Here is a 21,348-nt window from a genome sequence, read left to right on the forward strand (position 1 = left end):
AATAAAACTCAACCAAACAAACAAACAAACCTGTATATCATTGACAAAACCCTAGGAGCTGTCCTGGCAGCCTGTCTACACTGCTCTGAAAACTTCATATCTGAATGCACAATTACTCCCAGGTCTTTTTCATTCTCCACTACCCTGAGTGTAGTACTATACAGTTGGTATGTTACTCTGGAGTTACTGATACCCATATTCAGTACATTGCATTTGTCAGTGTTAAACTTCAGTTGTCACTTCTCAGCCTATCTGCCCAACTTTTCCCGATCCTATTGCAGCAGTGTACTGTCATTAACAACACTGCCAACCTTTGTATCATCTGCAAACTTGGACATTAAGCCCATGTAAACCTTTATCAGTATTATTGATAAATACAGAAAACAACAATGGTTCCAACGCCGAACCTGGGGGACTTCAATAATAACGTCAGTCTGCAACGAGTAGTGTCCATTGATTACTATTCTGTCTTCTCCCACTTAATCTTCATTTTAACCACAGCAGCAACTTTCCTTTAATGCCATTCTGCACCAATTTGTACAACAGCCATTTATGTGCAACAGTATCAAAAACTTTCCTGTAATCCAAGTATATGATATCAAAATTAATTTTTACATCCAGTTCCTTTGTGATCACATCTTAGTATCCAATCAAATTGATAAAGCAAGATTTCCCCTTAAGAAATAAATTCTGTCTGAACTATAACTGCATTTTTGTCTAGATGGTCCTATAGTACTTCTTTAACTAATGCCACCATTAATTTCCCCAGAACAGAAGTTAAACTAACAGGTCTGTAATTACTTGTGTCACCCTTTGATCCCCCCCCTTTGTGAATTGGGGGGGGTCACATTTGCACATCACCAGTTCATGGGGAACTCCCCTGAGTCCAAGGAAGCTCTCATAATTAAGGCTAAGGGTTTGCTTACTTCCTTTGCTGCCTCCTTTAATATAACTGGGTAGGTCCCATCCACCCCAGGTGCCTTTCTTATGTTTAACTTCAACAATTTCTCCTCCACTTTCCTTTCAGTTATTACAAAGTCATTTAGTTCCCTATTAGGGAATGTTGGCCAGAAGTTTGATAAACTTCTGGCCAACATTCCCTAGGAAGTTCCTTAAATGTGAATGTAGATGCAAAATACTCATTCAGTTTGCAGCAACCTGAGCAGGATCACCAACAGTCAAACCATCGATATCAGGTGGACCAATATGATTAATCCCCTTCCTTCTATAGTCTATATAAATTAAAAAAGTTTTTGAAATTTTTCTTTGCATTCTTTGCCAAAGATTTCTCCTAATCTGCCTTCACCTCCCTAACCCTCTTTTTGACTAGCATACAAAAAAAAAAAATTATTACAGATCATGATCTGTATGGCTTTTGTGCTGTCTGTTAATTTATATGCATCATATTCATTTTTCTTCTCTGCTTCGAGTTTCATCAGTTCATCTGATCCATTTAGGCCTAAACCGACAACAGTATTTCTTAGTTGGTATGGAAAACCTAGTAGCTTTCAAGATTAATTCCTTGAATACTTGCCATTTAGAATTTGCTGTTGGTAACATCATCAGTTGGTGCCACTGTATAGAAATTAAAAACTGCCTGAGATTACCATAGTCAACTTTATGGAAGCAAAAACCCTTTCCTTTAACCATTATTGTAGTTATATCTTTAAATAAATACCAGTCATTACACTGTGATCACTGCCACCTTGTGGTGGTTCTTTTTATCTGCATATTCATGAACAATCACTGATGATAATCAGATCAAGAGTATTACTCCCTCTGGTTGCCTCTTGAACTTGCTGCTGTAGAAAATAGTCATCCAATAAATCCACAAAAATCTTGCTAATGTGCAAGTGACCAATCCACAAGTTCCAGTCAATATCTGGAAAGTTAAAATCCCCCATTATAAGACATTCTGATTTACTGACCCATTCTATTTCTCTGTACAGTTGTTCATTGTACTTATCTGTACTTATCATTTGGCATATAACACACTCCTACCCTCATTTTTGCTTTCCCAGTGCTTATGTCACACCAGAATGACTCAACATTGCACTGGCCACCCATATCAACTGGATGCGGTGCCTTAGATTTTATGTGTTTCCTAACTAACAACTAACCACTCTGCACTTCTTATCCTGTCTGTTCTTTCTTTATACATTTTACTCCCCAAATTCCAATTCTGCATTCCTTATATCCATGTGATTCCAAGTCACGGGCGCCTCCGTAGCCAGGTGGGAAGGAGCAGCAGCAGCACATGCTTCTTGATTAGACTGGGGTTCGAGCCCGTCACTGCCAAATACGGAGGATGCGGAAAGGTCAGGGAATAACCACTGCATATCCCGGAGCAATATGGCCTTAGTTGCTAATGCTCCTAAAAACCAAATAACATAACAAACCACTGATATCACAACCAATATCTGTCTTTGATATCTTGACCAGCTTCATATTCATCAAATTTATTTACTATACTCCTAGTCAGTGCTTTTTTTGTGAAAAAATAGGTGCCGGTACTCATTCTTTGCTATTAGGAAAAATTTTAAATTAAAAGAATATGAAAAGTACTCTACAAATTTTTTTTCCTGATATTGTTACTTTAGTAGTAATTTTGTTAGAATAAGAATAACAAATTAAGTATATTAACACAGTTTATTAAGCATAAATTTATTATTCTAGTATATAATATTCAATATTATTCAAGTATATAATATTCAATATTATTCAAGTATATAATAAAGAGTTCTTATATAAAAAAAATAAGTAAAATGTGAGTAAAATAAGTAAAAAATAATAACATAAGTAAAAATAATTTCATAATAAAGTTTTTGTAGAATATTCCAAATTTTTATTAACTTCTCATCCGATACTATATGCCAGGGGTCAGCAACCTTTTTTGAGTGAAGAGCCATTTTTGATCTAATTAAAAAAAAAGAGAGAGAAAGAGAATCCAAAGAGCCGTACCTCAGCTCAAGTTTGGAGGAGGAGGGGGGGGGAGAAGAGAGTTTTTAAGAAATGGAATAGAGTGGGAAGGTGTTTATTAAAAAATATATATATTTTTGAAATATTATTTATTAATACTGAAAAACGTAACAAACATCCAAATAGGTACAAATTAATGTGACTTTTGCTGATGAACTTCTTGAGCGAGTCTCTCAACATCATGCGAGTATGTCGTAATTAAACATGCTCACATTGTTCAGACGACGGTTTCTTGATTTATTTTTAATATAGTTCATGTTAAAAAATATTTGCTCACAGAAATACGTCAAACCAAAAACTGAGAGAAGTCCAAACGCAAATATTTTCAAATTTATATATGGGTTCGGTAAGCTACTCCACGCATCAAACACAATTTGGTCTACATTTTCAACTCATCTATCGCCGTCCATTTGTGTGGAATTGTAAGGGCAGCCTTTTGCCTCTCCAACTCCTCAATTTCAGTTTTAAGGCATTTTAGTCTTGCACTCCACATGTCCTTGATTTTTAAGTCCTCTAACTCCATTTCAAATTGTGCTTCATGTGAGCTGTAAAATTAAAGAATCGCAGTTACATGTTAAAAGAGCTGCATGCGGTTCACCAGCCGCAGGTTGCCGACTTCTTTTCTTCCTCTTTGTGTGTCGATTGCTGAATGACGTTTCTGAAGCAGCCATGAATCGACATATTTTGCTGGATCGAAGCGGGTCAGCGGCGAGCCTACAATTTTAAGAAACAGTAGTGAAGAATCTGTTTTTGTCATCAATGAAGCGCTAGTTGGGCTGGCGATCAGATTTATTTCTGAAAATCCTTGTTCACATTCACTTGATGAAATTGGTATCATGCTCAGAGCATTCATCAAATTCTTCTGAAACCTTCTTATCAATTAGGAATCCACGAATTGCATTTAACTGTAACCTAATTGACAATTTTATTTTCTTATTTATTATTTTCCTGTTTATACTCCGGCACGACAACCAAGTCAGTAGAGTTTACAATAAATCGTCAATACAAATATTTATCGTATTTAGTAATCACGGGCTTGAACACCAGTCCACTCAAGGAACGCGTGCTGTGCACTCTCGCTCCTGACCACTGGGCTACGTCAGGCCTTCTAACTTCACTTTCACCAAATGCCAAAAATTCATGTTTAGAAGGATTAATTACCTTCGTTGTCCTCGTTTTCCGTCTCTCGTCATCAGTATTGTCACTAGTATTTAAATTTGAATTTTTTCTTTTCTTTTTTTTTTTGAAACCGTCCAAAATGTCGGTGTCATTCGGATATACAGGTACTGTGAACATGTAAACAGAGATAGGAAAAATTTATGGAGAAATGTGGATAACGCACTTCCGCGAAACCACAGAGATGATTATTTGTCAGGGTAAAAGAAAATCACTTTTCTAATTCTCGAACGGGGCGCTTCCAGTTGATTCACAGAGGTGTCCAACCTACGGCCAGCGAGGAAGGTGAACTAAAACAGCATTTTAAATTTTGTTAATTATCAAAAAAAATTCTCATTAAATGTTTTATTCATTAAATGTAATTGTGTATTGTACTTAATAAAATTTTCAAATATTTTCAATTTTACTTTTACATGCAACAAGATATGAAAAATGTAACACACTAAAGAAATCTAACTTTGAATTTTTTTGAATATGACCACTGTACAGGAAAAGGTTGGACACCAGTGCAGTAGAAGGTTATTATAAGTTGGAGTTTACTGTATGGGAGCAGTAAAGTCCTATAAGTGTGTGTGTGTGTGTGTGATTAGAATATAATTTAAGAATGTGCCCCTGTCTGTAGCAGTCCAAGCCGGTGACAAGCAAAACGTGAAAGAAAATAGAATATCACAAATGTAAGTGGCTGCTGAAAGCGTCCAAAAATAACCTATAAAAGTTGATAATAATAATAAAAAAAAATTAGGGAAAGAAAGAAATAAAAATAATAGATAACCATTCTATTTTCTTTTACTTTCCTTTTTTTTTTTTCTTTTTTTATCTTTTTTTTTTTTTTTTATCTTTTTTTTTTTTTATTTCTCATGCTTGTAGTGTCTGCTAGTTGTTACTTTGCTTTGCACTGCTCAGACTGCCCTCGATATTTTATCTGTAATGCTTTTATTTTCTGATATCAACTTCATTCCTTCACTTTGGCAGTAATCTGGTTGAGTGGTGAGTGATTAAGCTTTTCTGTTTTTCTGTTGCTGCCTTAGGGCCTCTGTGATGTGATTTTACTGTTTCAGGCTGACATTTTAGTTAATTTCTGCCTCTGTTTTGTTGCTGTAATTTGCAATCCATTCAAAATACAGTAATATTCACAGCTGTTATATCCAGGGGGGGCCCTCTGATAAGATTGGATTTAATGGTCGTGTTTGTTTGTTCCTTGTTATTCATTTTATCTCTGTTTTCTTTAATGGTTGGTTTATTATCTTTAATTAATTTTATTGATTTTGCATATTGCAATTGGCTTGCATCTAAATCTCCATGTTCATTCCATTCATTGCCTTCAGTGGTCTTTCCCCAAAGGATGTCAAAAGAATTTTAAATAATCTTGATGCTAAGGAAGTGCTGTGCTTCTGAACTTACTCCTGTTCTGTATCACTTTTTACAGTTTCTTATTCCACTGGCATTTTCCCTCCTGCTTGGAAATTTGCTCATATCCAATGAATTCCTAAAAAGGGTGACAAATCCCCCTCCCCATCCAATTATTTTTCCATTGCACTTACTTCTACTCTTTCTAAAGTGATGGAGGAATCCATTAATTGCCAACTCCTGAACTATCTATAAACCTTCCATCTGATCAATGATTGCCAGTATGAATTCCATCAGTGTCGATCCACTGGCAATATTACTGCCTTATGTTACCCATCTGTGGGCAAATTAAATGGTAAAATTTGGTAACAATTCGAGCAGTTCCTCTTGACATTTCAAAGGCTTTTGATTGCGATTGGCATATAGGTCTTCTAAATAACCTTCCCTTTTATGGATTGCTATCTGTTTTTTGTAATAGGATATCCAGTTTTCCCTCTGACCACTAACTGTGTGTATTGATAGAAGGCTCTCTGTCTTCACTTCTCCATGAATGCCAGTGTTCCGCAAGGTTCAGTTTTTTCTGCCACCCTTTTCCTGGTGTATATTAATGGCCTTCCAGTGACCAGAAATCCTATCCATAGTTTTGCTGATGATAGCATTACATTCTGCCTTCCAGTTTGAGACACCTTGGCCTGCACAAGCACCCTCAACTTCTCAAATATCCACTTCCTTAAATGCTGACCTCCAGGTAATTTTACAATGGGGACTTTCAGTCTTAAAAGTCTTTGATGACACTCAGATTTCTAGGCAGGATAACATATCTCTATTCGGGATTACCCTGACTTTTAATTGCTCTCGGCATAAGCACATTACAAATATTGCTTCCTCTACATCTAAAAAACTGGATTTTCTCTTTCAGTCTGGCATTACTTTTCTTCTAAATAGCTTGCTCACTCTGTACAATCTCAAATTCACTCTATCGTTGAATATTGTTTCTGCATCTGAGGTGGTGTCCCCACCCAGAACATCGCTAAGGCTTCTAGACTCCATTCAAAAGAGGACAGTTAGGTTAATTAATAACCCATCTCTAACAGAGTCTCTCCACTCTCTGTCTCATAGATGTTCTGTTTCTGCTGTGTGCCTTTTCTATAGATACTTCCATGGGTACCGTTCTTCTGAATTAGTTTCTATAATTCTCGCTCTAGAGGGCTTAGAGGGGAACAGGTATCCTGTGTGTTATCAGACACTCAGCCTAAAACACTGATGGATCCAATATCTCTCTATTACAGAAGATTTAGGAGAAGTCCGGTTGGCCTGCCTCCCTAAAATCCACTCATGCACACCTTCTCGATGGTAAGCCCTGTTACGTCACTTAGGTGGCAACGAACGTGTAGAGTGGTTCTCTTCAAGACGCCTGGTCAGCGTGAAGAGGAAAAGACCAAACCCTCCAGCAATGAGAGCACAACAATACAAATGGCCCTCAGTCCCCAGCAGCTTTCACTCTCCCTCTTACGGCAGCGAGAGGATCAGAGTGGAAGCAGAGGGTGCTAAGAATCTCTGGGTACGACCAGGCTGCCATGCACGGAAATTGAACTTGGCCTGTTATAACGTACGATCACTCATCGGTGAAGACAGGATATTAGAGCTGGAAAAGGAATTAGAAAATGTGAATTGGAATATCATCGGTTTGGCTGAAACAAGAAGAAGAAATGAATCACTTATAAGTTTATCAAGTGGAAATCTGCTGTACACCAATGGAAACAGTGAAAGGAGTGAAGGTGGAGTTGGGTTTCTGGTCCATAGAGATTTTAAAAACAACATTTTGGAATTCAAAAGTACATCACCAAGGGTGTCAAGACTAATATTCAAGATTTCTAAGAGGTACAAGCTAAAGATTATAATGATTTATGCACCAACATCGAGCCATGATGATGAAGAGGTTGAAGAAATGGACACTGAAATTGAGAGTCTTCTAGATGAGCAGAAAACCCACTACACTATTATTATGGGGGACTTCAATGCTAAGGTTGGAAAAAGGCAAAACAACACGGAAAGAGGAACTATAGGAAATTTTGGAATTGGTGAAAGAAATAAAAGAGGTGAAAGACTTGTGGAATTTGCAGAATCTCAAGGACTGTCAGTAATGAACACTTTTTTCAAGAAAAGGGTGAACAGAAAGTGGACATGGAAGAGTCCAAATGGATTAACAACTAATGAAATCGACTTCATCCTCACTAACAGAAGATATATTGTGAATGATGTTACCTTCCTGAATAAGGTAAATGTTGGAAGTGATCACAGAATGGTAAGATGTACACTTGATATACATGTAGGAAAGGAAAGGAAAAAACTGACTCGAGTAAATAATACAAAGGTCTTTGAAATAACAGAGGAGGAGAAAAAGCAGTATGTACTGGAACTTAAGAACAAGTTTGAGCTTCTGCAGACTGCTCAGGACCAAGATATCGACGAGGAATATTACAACTTTCTGAAAGTGATAAAGCCCAAGAAACCTATAGGGAAACAGAAATCCAAAGAAGAAAAAATTAGTCAAGAAACACTTGTCATGATGAACCAAAGACGACAAATGAAGATCAAGAAAAACACTGACAGGGAGAAAATTGAGTATACTGAGTTATGCAAAGCCATTAGAAAGAGACTCAGAGAGGACATAAGAAGATTTAACACAAGAAAAGTAGAACAAGCATTAAGGGAAAACAAAGGATTTAAATCAGCAGCCATGAGCAGTAATACAGAAAGACAAATGATACTGAAACTGAAGAATAGCGATGGTGTACTTATAAACAGCAGAAAAGGCATAATTCAAATAGCAGAAGACTACTATAGAGAATTATACAAGGAGCGAGGGAATGATACCAGCAGTGGGGAAGATGGATTGCAAAGTAGCAACACATACGACATACCCAATATTCTTCCTAATGAGTAGAACATGCATTGAAGAAAATGAAGAATCGGAAAGCCCCGGGGGAAGATGAAGTTACTGTAGAGTTGTTAAAATTGGGAGGAAGAGAGACATAACACAAAAACTGGCAAGGCTCTTCACAAAGTGCATTAGAAAAGGTGTGATGCCTAAGCAGTGGAATAATGCAATCATAGTTTTGCTGCATAAGAAAGGAGATAAATCAGAAATTGGAAATTATAGACCAATTAGCTTGTTATCCCATATCTACAAGTTGTTCACAAGGGTCATTACTAACAGATTAGAAAGAATACTTGATGAGAATCAACCGAAAGAGCAAGCTGGCTTTAGGACAGGATTCTCAACTATGGATCACCTTCACGTAATATCACAGCTAATGGAGAAAGCAAATGAATATAAAACACCATTATGCCTGGCATTTGTGGATTATGAAAAGGTGTTTGACTCCATACAGCATAAGGCAATGTTTCGGGCACTGGAAAGACAAGGCATAGATACTCCCTATATTATGATTTTGAAGAAAATATATGAGAATGCTACATCCTTTATTAGACTAGACAAAGACAGTAGCAAATTTAAAATCGAGAAAGGAGTTCGACAAGGAGACACAATATCTCCGAAGCTGTTTACTGCTGCCCTTGAGGAAGCTTTCAGAAGATTAGACTGGTCGCAGAAAGGAGTCAATGTGAACGGAGAGTACCCAAACCATTTACGATTTGCAGATGACATTGTGGTCATAAGCCACGATCCCAAAGAATTAGAGGAAAATCTTAATCAGTTATGCACAGCTAGTAAGGATTTTGGACTAAAGATGAATATGGCTAAAACAAAAGTAATGATGAACAAGTATGCCACGGAAAGGGAAATAATGATTGAAGGAGCAGTAATTGAAAAGGTGGAGTCATATACTTATCTGGGACAAGTTATTAGCTGTAATAATGATAAATGGCTGGAAGTCAAGAGAAGAATAAATTTTGGATGGATAGCATTCAGGAAATATAGTCACATACTGAAGAGCAATATCCCAGTTTGTCTGAAACGTAAAATAATGAACCAATGTATACTCCCCACCATGACTTATGGAAGTGAAACTTGGGCACTCACCAAAAGAATGGAAGAGAAGCTAAGAACTACACAGCGAAGAATGGAACGAATTATATTGGGAATCAGACTGTTAGATAAGAAGAGAAACACATGGATTAGGCAGCAAACTCAAGTAAAGGACATTCTTATCAAAACTAAAGAACTAAAATGGTCTTGGGCAGGACACATAGCTCAAAGACATGATGACAGATGGACTAAGAAAATAACAGAATGGTACCCAAGAGGAGCTAGAAGAAAACCTGGAAGACAAAGGCGGAGATGGATAGATGAAATTCATGAGTTTTTGAGTAGTAAATGGATGGCCAGTGCTCAAAACAGAAGGAACTGGAAAGTTGCTGGAGAGGCCTTCATCCTGCAGTGGATTGAAAATGGCTGATGATGATGATGAATTCTCGCTCTCTTCTGAACCAGTCTGTACCCATGCAGCAATAGTCAGCACACTTTTACTGTCCAGCTTCAAACTTGCAGAACCAACTTTTCTTCTCCCTCATTTATTCTTTGAACTTCCATTTTCTGTAATGATCTCCCTTCATATGTATTTCCTGAAAATTACATTCTATTGAAATTCATGTCTAACATCAAGTATCTTCTGAACCTTCATTCTGCACACAGCATTAAGTATTATAGGTTTTGTGGTTTTTGTAAAAAAAAAAAACCTAGTTCCAAGAAGCAGTCTTGCTCCCAGTACTTGGTATAACTGGGACTGGCAATTTTTTTAAGTTCACTTTTACACATCCTCAAGTATATACAGTCTGTATTTCCAAAATTTTCTGCTGCAAAAGTGAAAGGTGATATAATTATAATTCCATCAGTGTCGATCCACTGGTGGTATTACTGCCTTATGTTACCTATCTGTGGGCAAATTAAATGGACTAATAATTATTAGTCCATAGGTTAAACAGATGTTGCCTTTATTGGAAGTGGAAAATAAAATCACCGATTCCAAGCAGAATGCTTGGTGATTGCTTCTTTGTATACTGCATTATTTCCTTGGTAACAATAAGAGTGAGAATTATGGAAACTTGAAATGCAGAATATCAATCAAGCACCATCACTTGCACTCACACCTTGATTTTTTCCTGACTTAATTTTTTCTGAGCATGGGAATGAGAGATTCCACCAGGAAGTGGAAGAGTTCCAAAGAAGATGAAATGAAGCTATGAGAGGCATATATCTGGTTCTTTGTTTGGGGTGATCAGACTAACTACAAAACACAATGACATTAAAATTTTTAATATGTTTTTATCCAAGAATGGTATCTGCTTTTAATTTGTGAATTTTTTTTTTTCATGTTTACTTGTAATAAAGATTTATATTGTATTCTATACAGAAGTTACACATAGGTAATAAGTCTTATACATAAGTCAGTGATATAATAAGTTAGTATTATTCGATATTTACCTTTGTTTTATTTCTGGACAAACCATTGAAAATGGTATGCAAAATCTAAGGTAATATTTGGAATCAACATGTCAAAATTCATGAAGATTAAGAAATGCAGATAATAGAACCTTTTTTTGGAAATTTATTACATAGTGTTATGTATTATTTGACAAGTCATACTTAAGTGCAGATTCATAATTTTTAATTTTTCTATGTTTTGCAGGTTTTATAAACTTAAAAAATAAAGACAGTACCATCGTGGTGTGATTGGCACCCAGGCAAATGCCTAGGGTGGCATTTGGGTAGGGGATGCTTCACCGTCATGCAGATTATTTAATTTTAATTTAAAAAGGGTGCCAAATGCTCGATTTTCTTAGGACGCAAAAATATCTCACGTGGCACTGAAGACAGTAATAGTAGTAGTAGTAGTAGTAGTAGTGGCACATGATGCAAGAAAGCAAGTGTAGGAGCTTATGCAGCATCAGCCAAAAAAAAAAAAAAAAAAAATCACACCATACCCTCCAAATGCCTGTCCAGTTCCTCCTTAAATTTATTTAACCTATCAACTTCCACAACGACAGATGGAAGTTTGTTCCAGCAATTAACCACCCACTGGCTAAAGGCAAATTTCCGCACATCTATTCTACATCTGTCCTTTCTTAATTTGAACTTATGTCCCCGTAGGTTCGTATTCTGAACAAGTGGGAGGATCCCATCAGAATTCAGCGTGCTCAACCCATTCAAGGCCTTATAGACCTCAATCAGATCACCGCGCAGGTGCCTAGTCTCCAGCCACTGCAATTTGCAGAACTTAAGCCTCTCTTGGTAAGAGGATCCCTTCATTCCCCTCACCAATCGTGTTGCTCTTCTCTGTACACGCTCAAGCAAATCTACATCCTTCCTAAAATGAGGCCTCCAGACCTGTACGCAGTACTCAAGGCGTGGCCTGACCATTGCCTTATACAGAGGGACAATCACCTCCTTTTCCCTGCTAGCAAAATTCCTATATATCATTGACAAAACCCCATGACCTGCCCTAGCAGCCTGTCTGCATTGCTCAGAAAACTTCATATCTGACTGCACAATTACTCCCAGGTCTTTTTCATTTTCTACCACCTTAAGTGTAGTACCACACAGTTGGTACGTTTCTCTGGGGTTACTTCTACCCATATGCAGTACTTTGCATTTGTCAAGGTTGAACTTCAGTTGCCACTTCTTAGCCCATCTGCCCAAATTATCTAGATCCTGTTGCAGTAGCACACTGCCATTACTGTCATTAACAACCCTGCCAACCTTTGTGTCATCTGCAAACTTCGACATTAAGCCTGATATACCTTCATCAATATCATTGATAAATACACAAAACAACAGTGGACCCAACACCGAACCCTGTGGGACTCCACTAATAACATTAGTCCACGAAGAGCAGCACCCATTGATTACCACCCTCTGTCTTCTCCCACTTAACCATCCTTTTATCCATTGTAGCAACTTACCCTTAATACCATTCTGCTCCAATTTGTACAGTAGTCTTCCATGCGCAACAGTGTCAAAAGCTTTCCTGAAATCCAAGTATATGATATCAAAATTATTTTTTGCATCCAGTTCCTTTGTGACCACATCATAATAACCAATCAAATTTGTCAGACAAGACTTTCCCTTAACAAACCCATGCTGTGTTTGAATTATTGCTGCAGTCTTGTCTAGATGATCCTGCAATGCATCTTTAACCAGTGACTCCATTATTTTACCCGGAACAGAAGTTAAACTAACTGGTCTGTAATTACTCGTGTCACCCTTCGATCCACCTTTGTGAATTGGGGACACATTTGCACATCTCCAGTCCGTGGGAACCTCCCCTGAGTCCAAGGATGCTCTCATAATTATGGCTAAGGGTTTGCTTAGTTGCTTTGCCGCCTCTTTTAAAATAACTGGATAGATCCCATCCACCCCAGGTGCCTTTCTTATGTTTAACTTCAACAATTTCTCCTCCACTTTGCTCTCAGTTATTACAAAATCATTAAGCACACTGCTACAATTTGATAATCTTCTTCCATTTTCAAACTGTAATAGTTTTCTGCATTTATATTTTTATGTTCATGCTATGTATTTTTTTTAATTTTCAACAGAATTAATAAAAATATTGTGTCATTGGATATCCAGGTGTAAAAAAGAAATTTTTAATTTAAATTGTTCATTTACAAAATAAAAATAAATAAAACCCTGCATTTATTAAGTATTGCAATTCTCTACAAACATAATTCAAAAGAACCAAAAACCTTTTAAGAAAAATAAAAAAAAAAGTGGGGTCTGTGAGATCAGATACCATTGTCATTTATAAATGTTTCCTGGAAAATTTCCAATGTTAAAAAAAAAAAAAAAAGGAAAATAATAATAATCGATATTGAATGCCTGTCACCCCATCACACTTTATTACATGTAATATGCTAAAACACTCTCTCTCTCTCTCTCTCTCTCTCTCTCTCTCTCTCTCTCTCTCTCTCTGTGTGGGGGGTGGAGAGATGGGGAGTTAATCAGATCATGTGCATAGTTACAGTGGGCGGGTGATATAGGAAGTTTTTTTTTTTTTTTTTATTTTGGCTGTTGCTGTATAGGCTTGCTTTCTTGCATCATTTGCCTCTGCTAATGCTATAGACTTACTTTCTTGCATCATTTGCCTCTGCTAATGATGAGTTATTTTTTCAATGTAGCTAGTTTCTAAATTATGCACTCGAAATGTATAAATATTTACATTTCGAGTGCATAATTCCAGATTTTGCAATGATTTCAATACTGTACTAATTTGTATTGGGGAGTTGCCAGAGAGGAACTTTTTTTCAGAAGAATTTATATTTTCATCTGGAGTGCACTTAGATGAAAGTATCTGTATTTCATCTGTTGCTTTCTTCAAAAAGCAGCATAATATATATCTTCCATAGAATAACTGCATACAGCTCCCACACATTTTATATTACACAGGAATATTAATTTTTTTAGAAATCCTATATTTATACAAATCCCACCTTTAGCATCTAAGAATTATCATTGCCTCTGAGTTAATTACTTGCGAATTTCTGACATTTGCTAATAATAATAATAAGGCTGCTGCACTACATTCAGTCAGATGAACTAGGCAGAATTGATATTGGATTTTTGAAGGGTGCACTGATATAGTTATCACTCAAAATTGGCAATAATGAAAAAATAAAGGACAATTGGCAATAAAGGACACTGCCAATAATGAAAAAAATGCATATATATAGGGTGTATTTAAATTGGTGTCAAATATTCTAGGGACGCATTCCCATCGACCAAACATTAACAAAAGTTTATATACACATAGGTCTAGAGACACTTAGTTTCTGAGGTAGGAGGAATTTTATTGTTTAACAATATCAAATAATTAATAAGCAATCCAACAGAACAAGTAATGCAATTAAACAAGACAAAGTTTAACAGAAACAAACAAAAAAAAAAGTAAACACAAGACAGAACATTTTGTTACAAAAATTGTTCAAAATGCTCTCCCCCTGCTTCGATGCATCCTCTGAGCCTACATTCCATGCTTTGGCATACTCTGTTGAATACATCTGGAGTGTTACATATTTGCTCACATCCATTCATGATACACTCTCTTAAAACGTCAGGAACAGGAGTTGCGTAAACAATGGACTTTAAATGTTCCTATAGATAAAAATCCATTGGGTTCAACTGGTGATCGAGCAAGCCATTCAATGGAGCCCTCGCAACTCATCCATCTTTGAAGAAAATGGCCATCCAAATGCTGACAAACTCTCCAACTAAAATGAACCGGGGTGCCATCGTGCATGAACCACATTTGTCGGACGACGTCCAGAGGTACATCATCATTAAATGGTGCAATTCATTTTCAGGAAACTGCGAATAAATGTCTTCTGTTAGATGCGGAGGTAAAAAGTAAGAGCCTATCAAATGATCATGCACGATTCCAGCCCAAACTTTAGACTGAACTTAGGTTGATGTTTGTCCTGTCACGCTGCATGAGATTTGTCATCACTCCAGATGTGGTTGTTATGGTAGTTTAAGACCCTATCACATGTAAAACCAGCCTCATCAGTGAACAATATAAATGCTAATAAATTCAGGATCACAGCACACTTTTGTTGAATGCATTGGCACAATGTTCTTCGTGGCAGAAAGTCTGCCTCAGTAAGTCCTTGCACCCATTGAAGGTGATAGGGGTACAGACAGTTTTCATGAAGAATATTCCAAATAGTCGTTATGACTAACTCCTTCACTTACTGCAATTCTTCTTGTACTATCTGATAGATCTTCGTCCACATTACGAAGAAGTCATTCCTCAAGGTCAGCATTTCATACCTCTCTTGGTCTTCCAGTATCAAAAGATCTTCTCTCAAATGAGCTCCCTCTCTCAGAATTCATGTGAATGTTCTTGGACAAGGTAAATGCTTGTCGGGGTACCTTTCTCTCTTAAGCTATGTGCTCTTAATGCATTCCCATCTGCAAGACCATAAGTGTAGTGCATCTCTGCCATTTCACTCACCGAATATATTTTCTTTATGATTTCTTTAATCCGAAGTAATCTGCAGTATCTTCCACAACTAACTAATTTGTAAACAACAAAGCAAAAGCAATCAGCAAAAGAAAACATTACTACCCGTTGCAGATATCTTTTCTGCTGAACGGTGGGTCTCTACTAGTATCGTGTTTACATGACTTGGAGGTATCAAGGAGTGTGGGGAAGAAACTAAGTGTTTCTCGACCCATGTTTATATGAACTTCTTTTAATGTTTGGTCAATGGGAATACACCCCTAGAATATTTGACACCAATTTAAATACACCCTGTACATATATATTTAAAATAGGAAGTTTTACATTCCGATTGACACTTGAACTGTTGAAGGAACTAAATATAAGTTGCAACTTTATATATTTTTTTTCTCTTTGTAGGACTACAAGGCTTCAAAATATCTGTCGCCTGCTTCAAATAGCAGAGCAATATATATCTTCTATAGATGAACTTCATACAGCTCCGCGAGCTATTCTCCCTCATGGAACATCTTTCCTTGGTTGTTCTTTATCATTTACAATTTATTTAGAGTCTTCTAAGGAAGAATTTTCAATTATGGTAAAATATATTGCTTATTAATATTATTTATAAAAAAATCTATTTTTCATTTTCTATTTGCTATATTCATTCTATATATTAAACTTTTTTCAGTAAGTCAAGAATATTATTATACTAAACTCATTTGCAACAAAGTCATGGTATTCCTCATACATTACAATAATGCAAGTTCACTTTGGAGAAAACAAAAACAGTGATTTTAATAATGAAAATGGAGAAAGGAAAAAAATTCTACTCATTAGTAGTTCACATTTGGGGAAGTGGATCCCTAGTGCTGTTTGTGGTCCCCTACTGCCAAACATGTTTTAGCATTAGCATTAGCATTAGTAGAGGCATTTGATGCAAGAAAGCAAGCTTATGCAGCATCAGCCAAAAAAAAAAAAAAAAAACCACTTCCACTTCACCCCTCTGTTCGTTCAAAATACCTGTCCAGCTGAGCCTTAAACTTATTTAGGCTATCAACCTCCACCACAAGGGATGGAAGTCTGTTCCACCAACCAACCACCCGCTGGCTAAAGGCAAATTTCCGCACGTCTATCCTACATCTGTCTTTCCTCAATTTGAATTTATGCCCTCTCAGGTGATTATTCTGAGCTAGAGGAAGAATCCCATCAGCATTGAGCATGCTTAAACCATTCAAGGCTTTATACACCTCTATCAGATCACCTCGCTGGTGCCTAGTCTCCAGACACTGTAATTTGCAAAACTTAAGCCTTTCTTCGTAAGAGCACCCCTTTGTTCCATTCACTAATCTTGTTGCCCTTCTCTGTACTCGTTCCAGCAGCTCTACATCCTTCTTGAAATGAGGCCTCCAGACCTGTATACAGTACTCTAGGTGTGGCCTGACCATCGCCTTATACAATGGAATAACACCTTATCCCTGCTGGAAAAATTCCTGTATATCATTGACAATACTCCATGAGCTACTCTTGCAGCCCATCTGCACTGCTCAGAGAACTTCATATCTGCCTGCACAATCATCCCCAAGTCCCTTTCATTCTCTACCACTGTCAGTGTTGTACCATAGAGTTGATACGTTGCTCTGGGGTTGCTGTTTCCCATGTGTAGTACTTTACATTTGTCAATGTTAAACTTCATTTGCCACCTCTCAGCCCATCTGCTCAACCTTTCCAGATCCTGTTGCAGAAGCATAGTGTCAGTAGTGTCCTTGACAACCCTGCCAACCTTTGTATCGTCTGCAAACTTGGACATTAATCCCGATATACCATCATCAATATCATTTATAAATACAGAAAACAATAATGGACTCAACACTGAGCCCTGAGGGACTCCACTAATAACATCAGTCCACGATGAGCAGTGTCCATTGATTACCACTCTCTGTCTTCTCCCCCTCAACCACCCCTTTATCCATAGCAGCAATTTGCCTCCAATGTCACACTGCTCCAATTTGTGTAGCAGTCTTCCATGTGCAACAGTATCAAAAGCCTTTCTAAGATCCAAGTATATAATATCAAAGTTATTCCCTGCATCTAGTTCTTTTGTGACTGCATCATAGTATCCAATCAAGTTGGTCAGGCAAGACTTCCCCTTAACAAAACCATGCTGTGTCTGAGCTATAACTGAAGTCTTGTCTAAATGATCCTGCAGTGCGTCTTTAACCAGTGCCTCCATTAATTTTCCTGGAACAGAGGTCAAGCTCACAGGTCTATAATTACTTGTGTCAGCCTTTGATCCTCCTTTGTGAATTGGGGTCACATTTGCACATTTCCAGTCTATGGATACCTCCCCTGAGTCCAAGGAAGCTCTCATAATTATGGCTAAGGGTTTGCTTACTTCCTTTGCTGCCTCCTTTAATATAACTGGATAGATCCCATCCACCCCGGGTGCCTTTCTTGTGTTTATCTTCAACAGTTTCTCCTCCACTTTACTCCCAGTTATTTCATGATTCTGTAACTTACTGCTAGAGTTGAATACACCTCTGGCATTCCCCTCGCTGAATAACTCCTCATGTGTGAATGTCGATGCAAAATATTCATTTAGTTTGTTAGCCACCTGAGCAGGATCATCAACACTTGACCCATCAATATCAAGTGGACCAATCTGATTCATCCCTTTCCTTCTAGAGTTTACATAAGTAAAGAACTCTTTGCTGTTTTTCTTTGCATCCCTTGCCAAGGATTTCTCGTAATCTGCCTTCGCCTGCCTAACCTCCTTTGTAACTTGGTTGCATATCAACTTGTATCTATCATAGGCTTCTGTGTCATGTGTTAATTTGTAAGTATCCCATGCATTTTTCTTCTCTGCCATATGCCTCATTAGTTCATCTGACATCCATTTTGGCCTAAACCTTGAACAATATTTCTTAGTTGGTATGTAAAGCCTAGTAGCTTCCAAGATAAGTTCTTTGAATGCTTCCCATTTTGAATTTGCTGTTGGTAACATCATCAGTTGGTCCCACTGTATAGAATTTAAATACTGTCTCAGTCCATCGTAGTCGCCTTTACGGAAGCAATAACCCTTCCCTTTACCCCTAATGGTAGTTACCTCTTTGAGTAAATCCCACTTCAGCACACTGTGATCGCTGCCACCTAGTGGTTCATTTATCTGCAGATTCTTGATGCATGAAGAATCACTGCTGATAATCAAATCAAGAGTATTACTCCCTCTAGTTGCCTCCCGAACATGCTGATGTAGAAAACAATCATCCAATAAATCCACAAAAGCCCTGCTAGTGTGTGAGTATCCAGCCCACAAATTCCAGTCAATATCTGGGAAATTAAAATCTCCCATTATAAGACACTCTGATTTACTGGCCCACTCTATTTCCCTGTACAGTTCCTTATTATACTCATCAGAGTCATTAGGCCTATAGCACACTCCTACTCTCAATTTTGATCTCCCAATGCTTATGTCACACCAAACTGACTCCACACTGCACTGTCCAGCGATGTCGACTGGCTTCACTTCCTTGGTTTTTATGTGTTTCTTAACTAATAGCATAACACCTCCCCCCTTCCTATCCTGTCTATCCTTTCTGTAGACGTTGAACTCTCCAAATTGCAGTTCCGCATCCCTTATATCTGTGTGACACCACGTCTCTGATATCCCTACAATATCTGCCTTCGATGTTTTGAGCAATACCTCAAATTCATCAAATTTATTTACTAAACTCCTAGCATTGGTGTACACGCAAGTATACCTGCACCTGTTTCTATTCTTAGCTACCCTAACACAACCCATGTGTTTACTTGTACCGCAATGGCTCCCAGCAGTCTCTGAAATACCATGCATCTTGTTTTTCAGGCTTCTGCTCATTCTAATAGAAGCAGTGCAAGAATCTCTTTCACCTCTGCCAGTGGCTACTGTCAATCTATTGGTCTTTGTCTCCCCCCAAGCTAGCAGTTTTCCGACCCACCTAACACTGCCTCGATAGCATCAGCAACTATTCTTGCACCCTTTCTATTTAAGTGTATCCCATCCCTGTAGAAGCAATCTCTCCTGTTAACAAGTACAGTCCAGGCTGAAAAAAATTCTACCCCTTGAGCCTTGCACAATCTTTCCAGGGCCGAATTGATCGACAAGGCTCTCATCATATACTCCCTCCTATCGTGTCTGGGCAGAATTGCAGACACTTTCAAATTCAACCCTAATTCTCGGCTTTTGTTCAACAGTGACCTGTACTTGTTAAGTAATTCTGCCGGTCTCCTACTCTTAATATTATTAGTGCCAACGTGTACAACTATATCACCTTTTGTGCCCTTAAAAGATGATATTCGCTCTACAACGTCATCAACCTTTGCCCCTGGCAGACATACCCTAGTCCTGTTCCACCTATCTTTTTTACAAAGCATGTTCCCCGTTTCCCTGACAATAGAGTCACCAACAACTACTAGTTCCTTCGGGACCAGCGCATTCTGCCTTGGGGGTTGTCTCTGTGTCACGCGATGCCCAAGTGCAAGCTCTGGCGTTGATGTGGGCAGCTGAGAGCTTGATGGGCCCCTCAATTTAATTTCTTCGAGGGCATCCACCCTGTCCTTCAAGCTCTCATATAGGCCCAAAAGAACGCCGAGTTGTTGCCTGATATCGTTACACTCCTTGCATCACGCACACACAAAGACATCCCCCTTGGCAGTATCAAGTCCCGTACCCGATTGCTCTGCAAACATCAAGCAAACAGTGCATTTTATAAGGCTGTGAGTCAGAGGACAACTGCCCCCCTCAGTTCTGCTCTGAGCCACAGCACTTCCATTAGCTTGAGCCTTTTGCTTTGCTGCTCTGGTCTGAGTCATGATTCTATTAATTTATTAATTAATTATGTTATGTTATTAATTATATTACGTTTGTAATCTAAGTCGTTATATGTATTTATTTAAACGTACAATTTAACTGCTAACGAAGTTCAACTAACGCTATCTAGTACGGTATATAACCTACGGTATATCTAGTACGGTATCACAATGACGGGAAAGTTAATAACGGTAGCGGTAGTTACGAACACGTGGAAACCCTTACCGATACTTTTACAAGGCCGAGTAAAGAATAAATACACCAAATTAATCAAAAAATCACAAAATAATGTTATACTACTAAATTTAAATCAAAAGTTTTAGAAAAACAATAATTTCAAATCAATAAATAAGAAAAATCCACTTAGCGGCTTGGAACACGACCGTCACTAGTTTTGCACCCACATGACATCAAACTCATTGGACGATTAAAATATCCTGAAAGATTCTTAAACATCAACCATTGATACCACTTTCTATAGTTGCTTGAGTACATATTAGTATATTTTATGCATCAAGAGAGAAAAAAATGGCCAGTTTCCATAGATGAAATGATGTTATCTTTGGAAATCTGCAGTTAATATCTGTGGAAATCAATTTTTCATATCACTAAATCAAAATGAAAGTAATTGGCACTTAATGCTACATAAGTTTGAGCTTTAAATTGTGGAATTTATTGGATACCAAGTGGTTTCTGTTACATTTGATGATTATTAACAACTCAGAAGCCTATGGCAGATATAAGCTAGTCTGTAATCAGGTGACAAAGGAGGTTAGGCAGGCGAAGGCAGATTACGAGAAATCCTTGGCAAAAGATGCTAAGAAAAACAGCAAGGATTTCTTTACTTATATAAACTCTAAAAGGAAGGGGATGAATCTGATTGGTCCACTTGACATCGATGGTTCGACTGTTGATGATCCTGCTCGGATAGCAAACGAACTGAATGAGTATTTTGCATCTACATTCACACATGAGGAATTATTAAGGTTTGAAAATGGCAGAAGGTTATCAAATTGTAGCAGGATACTTAATGATTTT

General features: G+C 37.7%; 1 protein-coding gene across 2 annotated transcripts in view; it reads left to right on the top strand.

The window, feature by feature from the left end:
- LOC150081121 (ubiquitin carboxyl-terminal hydrolase 24-like) overlaps positions 1-21,348 on the top strand; it is a 908,750-nt gene that overhangs the window by 356,362 nt on the left and 531,040 nt on the right. For both annotated transcript variants that reach the window (XM_090381072.1, XM_090381073.1), the window contains exon 23: positions 15,882-16,059. In XM_090381072.1, the coding sequence (XP_090237198.1) occupies positions 15,882-16,059 (178 nt within the window). The remainder of the gene's footprint in view (positions 1-15,881; positions 16,060-21,348) is intronic.

The sequence above is a fragment of the Mastigoproctus giganteus genome, chromosome 9, assembly GCF_048544385.1.
Source record: "Mastigoproctus giganteus isolate SK-2022 chromosome 9, ASM4854438v1, whole genome shotgun sequence".
NCBI classification, from domain to species: domain Eukaryota; kingdom Metazoa; phylum Arthropoda; class Arachnida; order Uropygi; family Thelyphonidae; genus Mastigoproctus; species Mastigoproctus giganteus.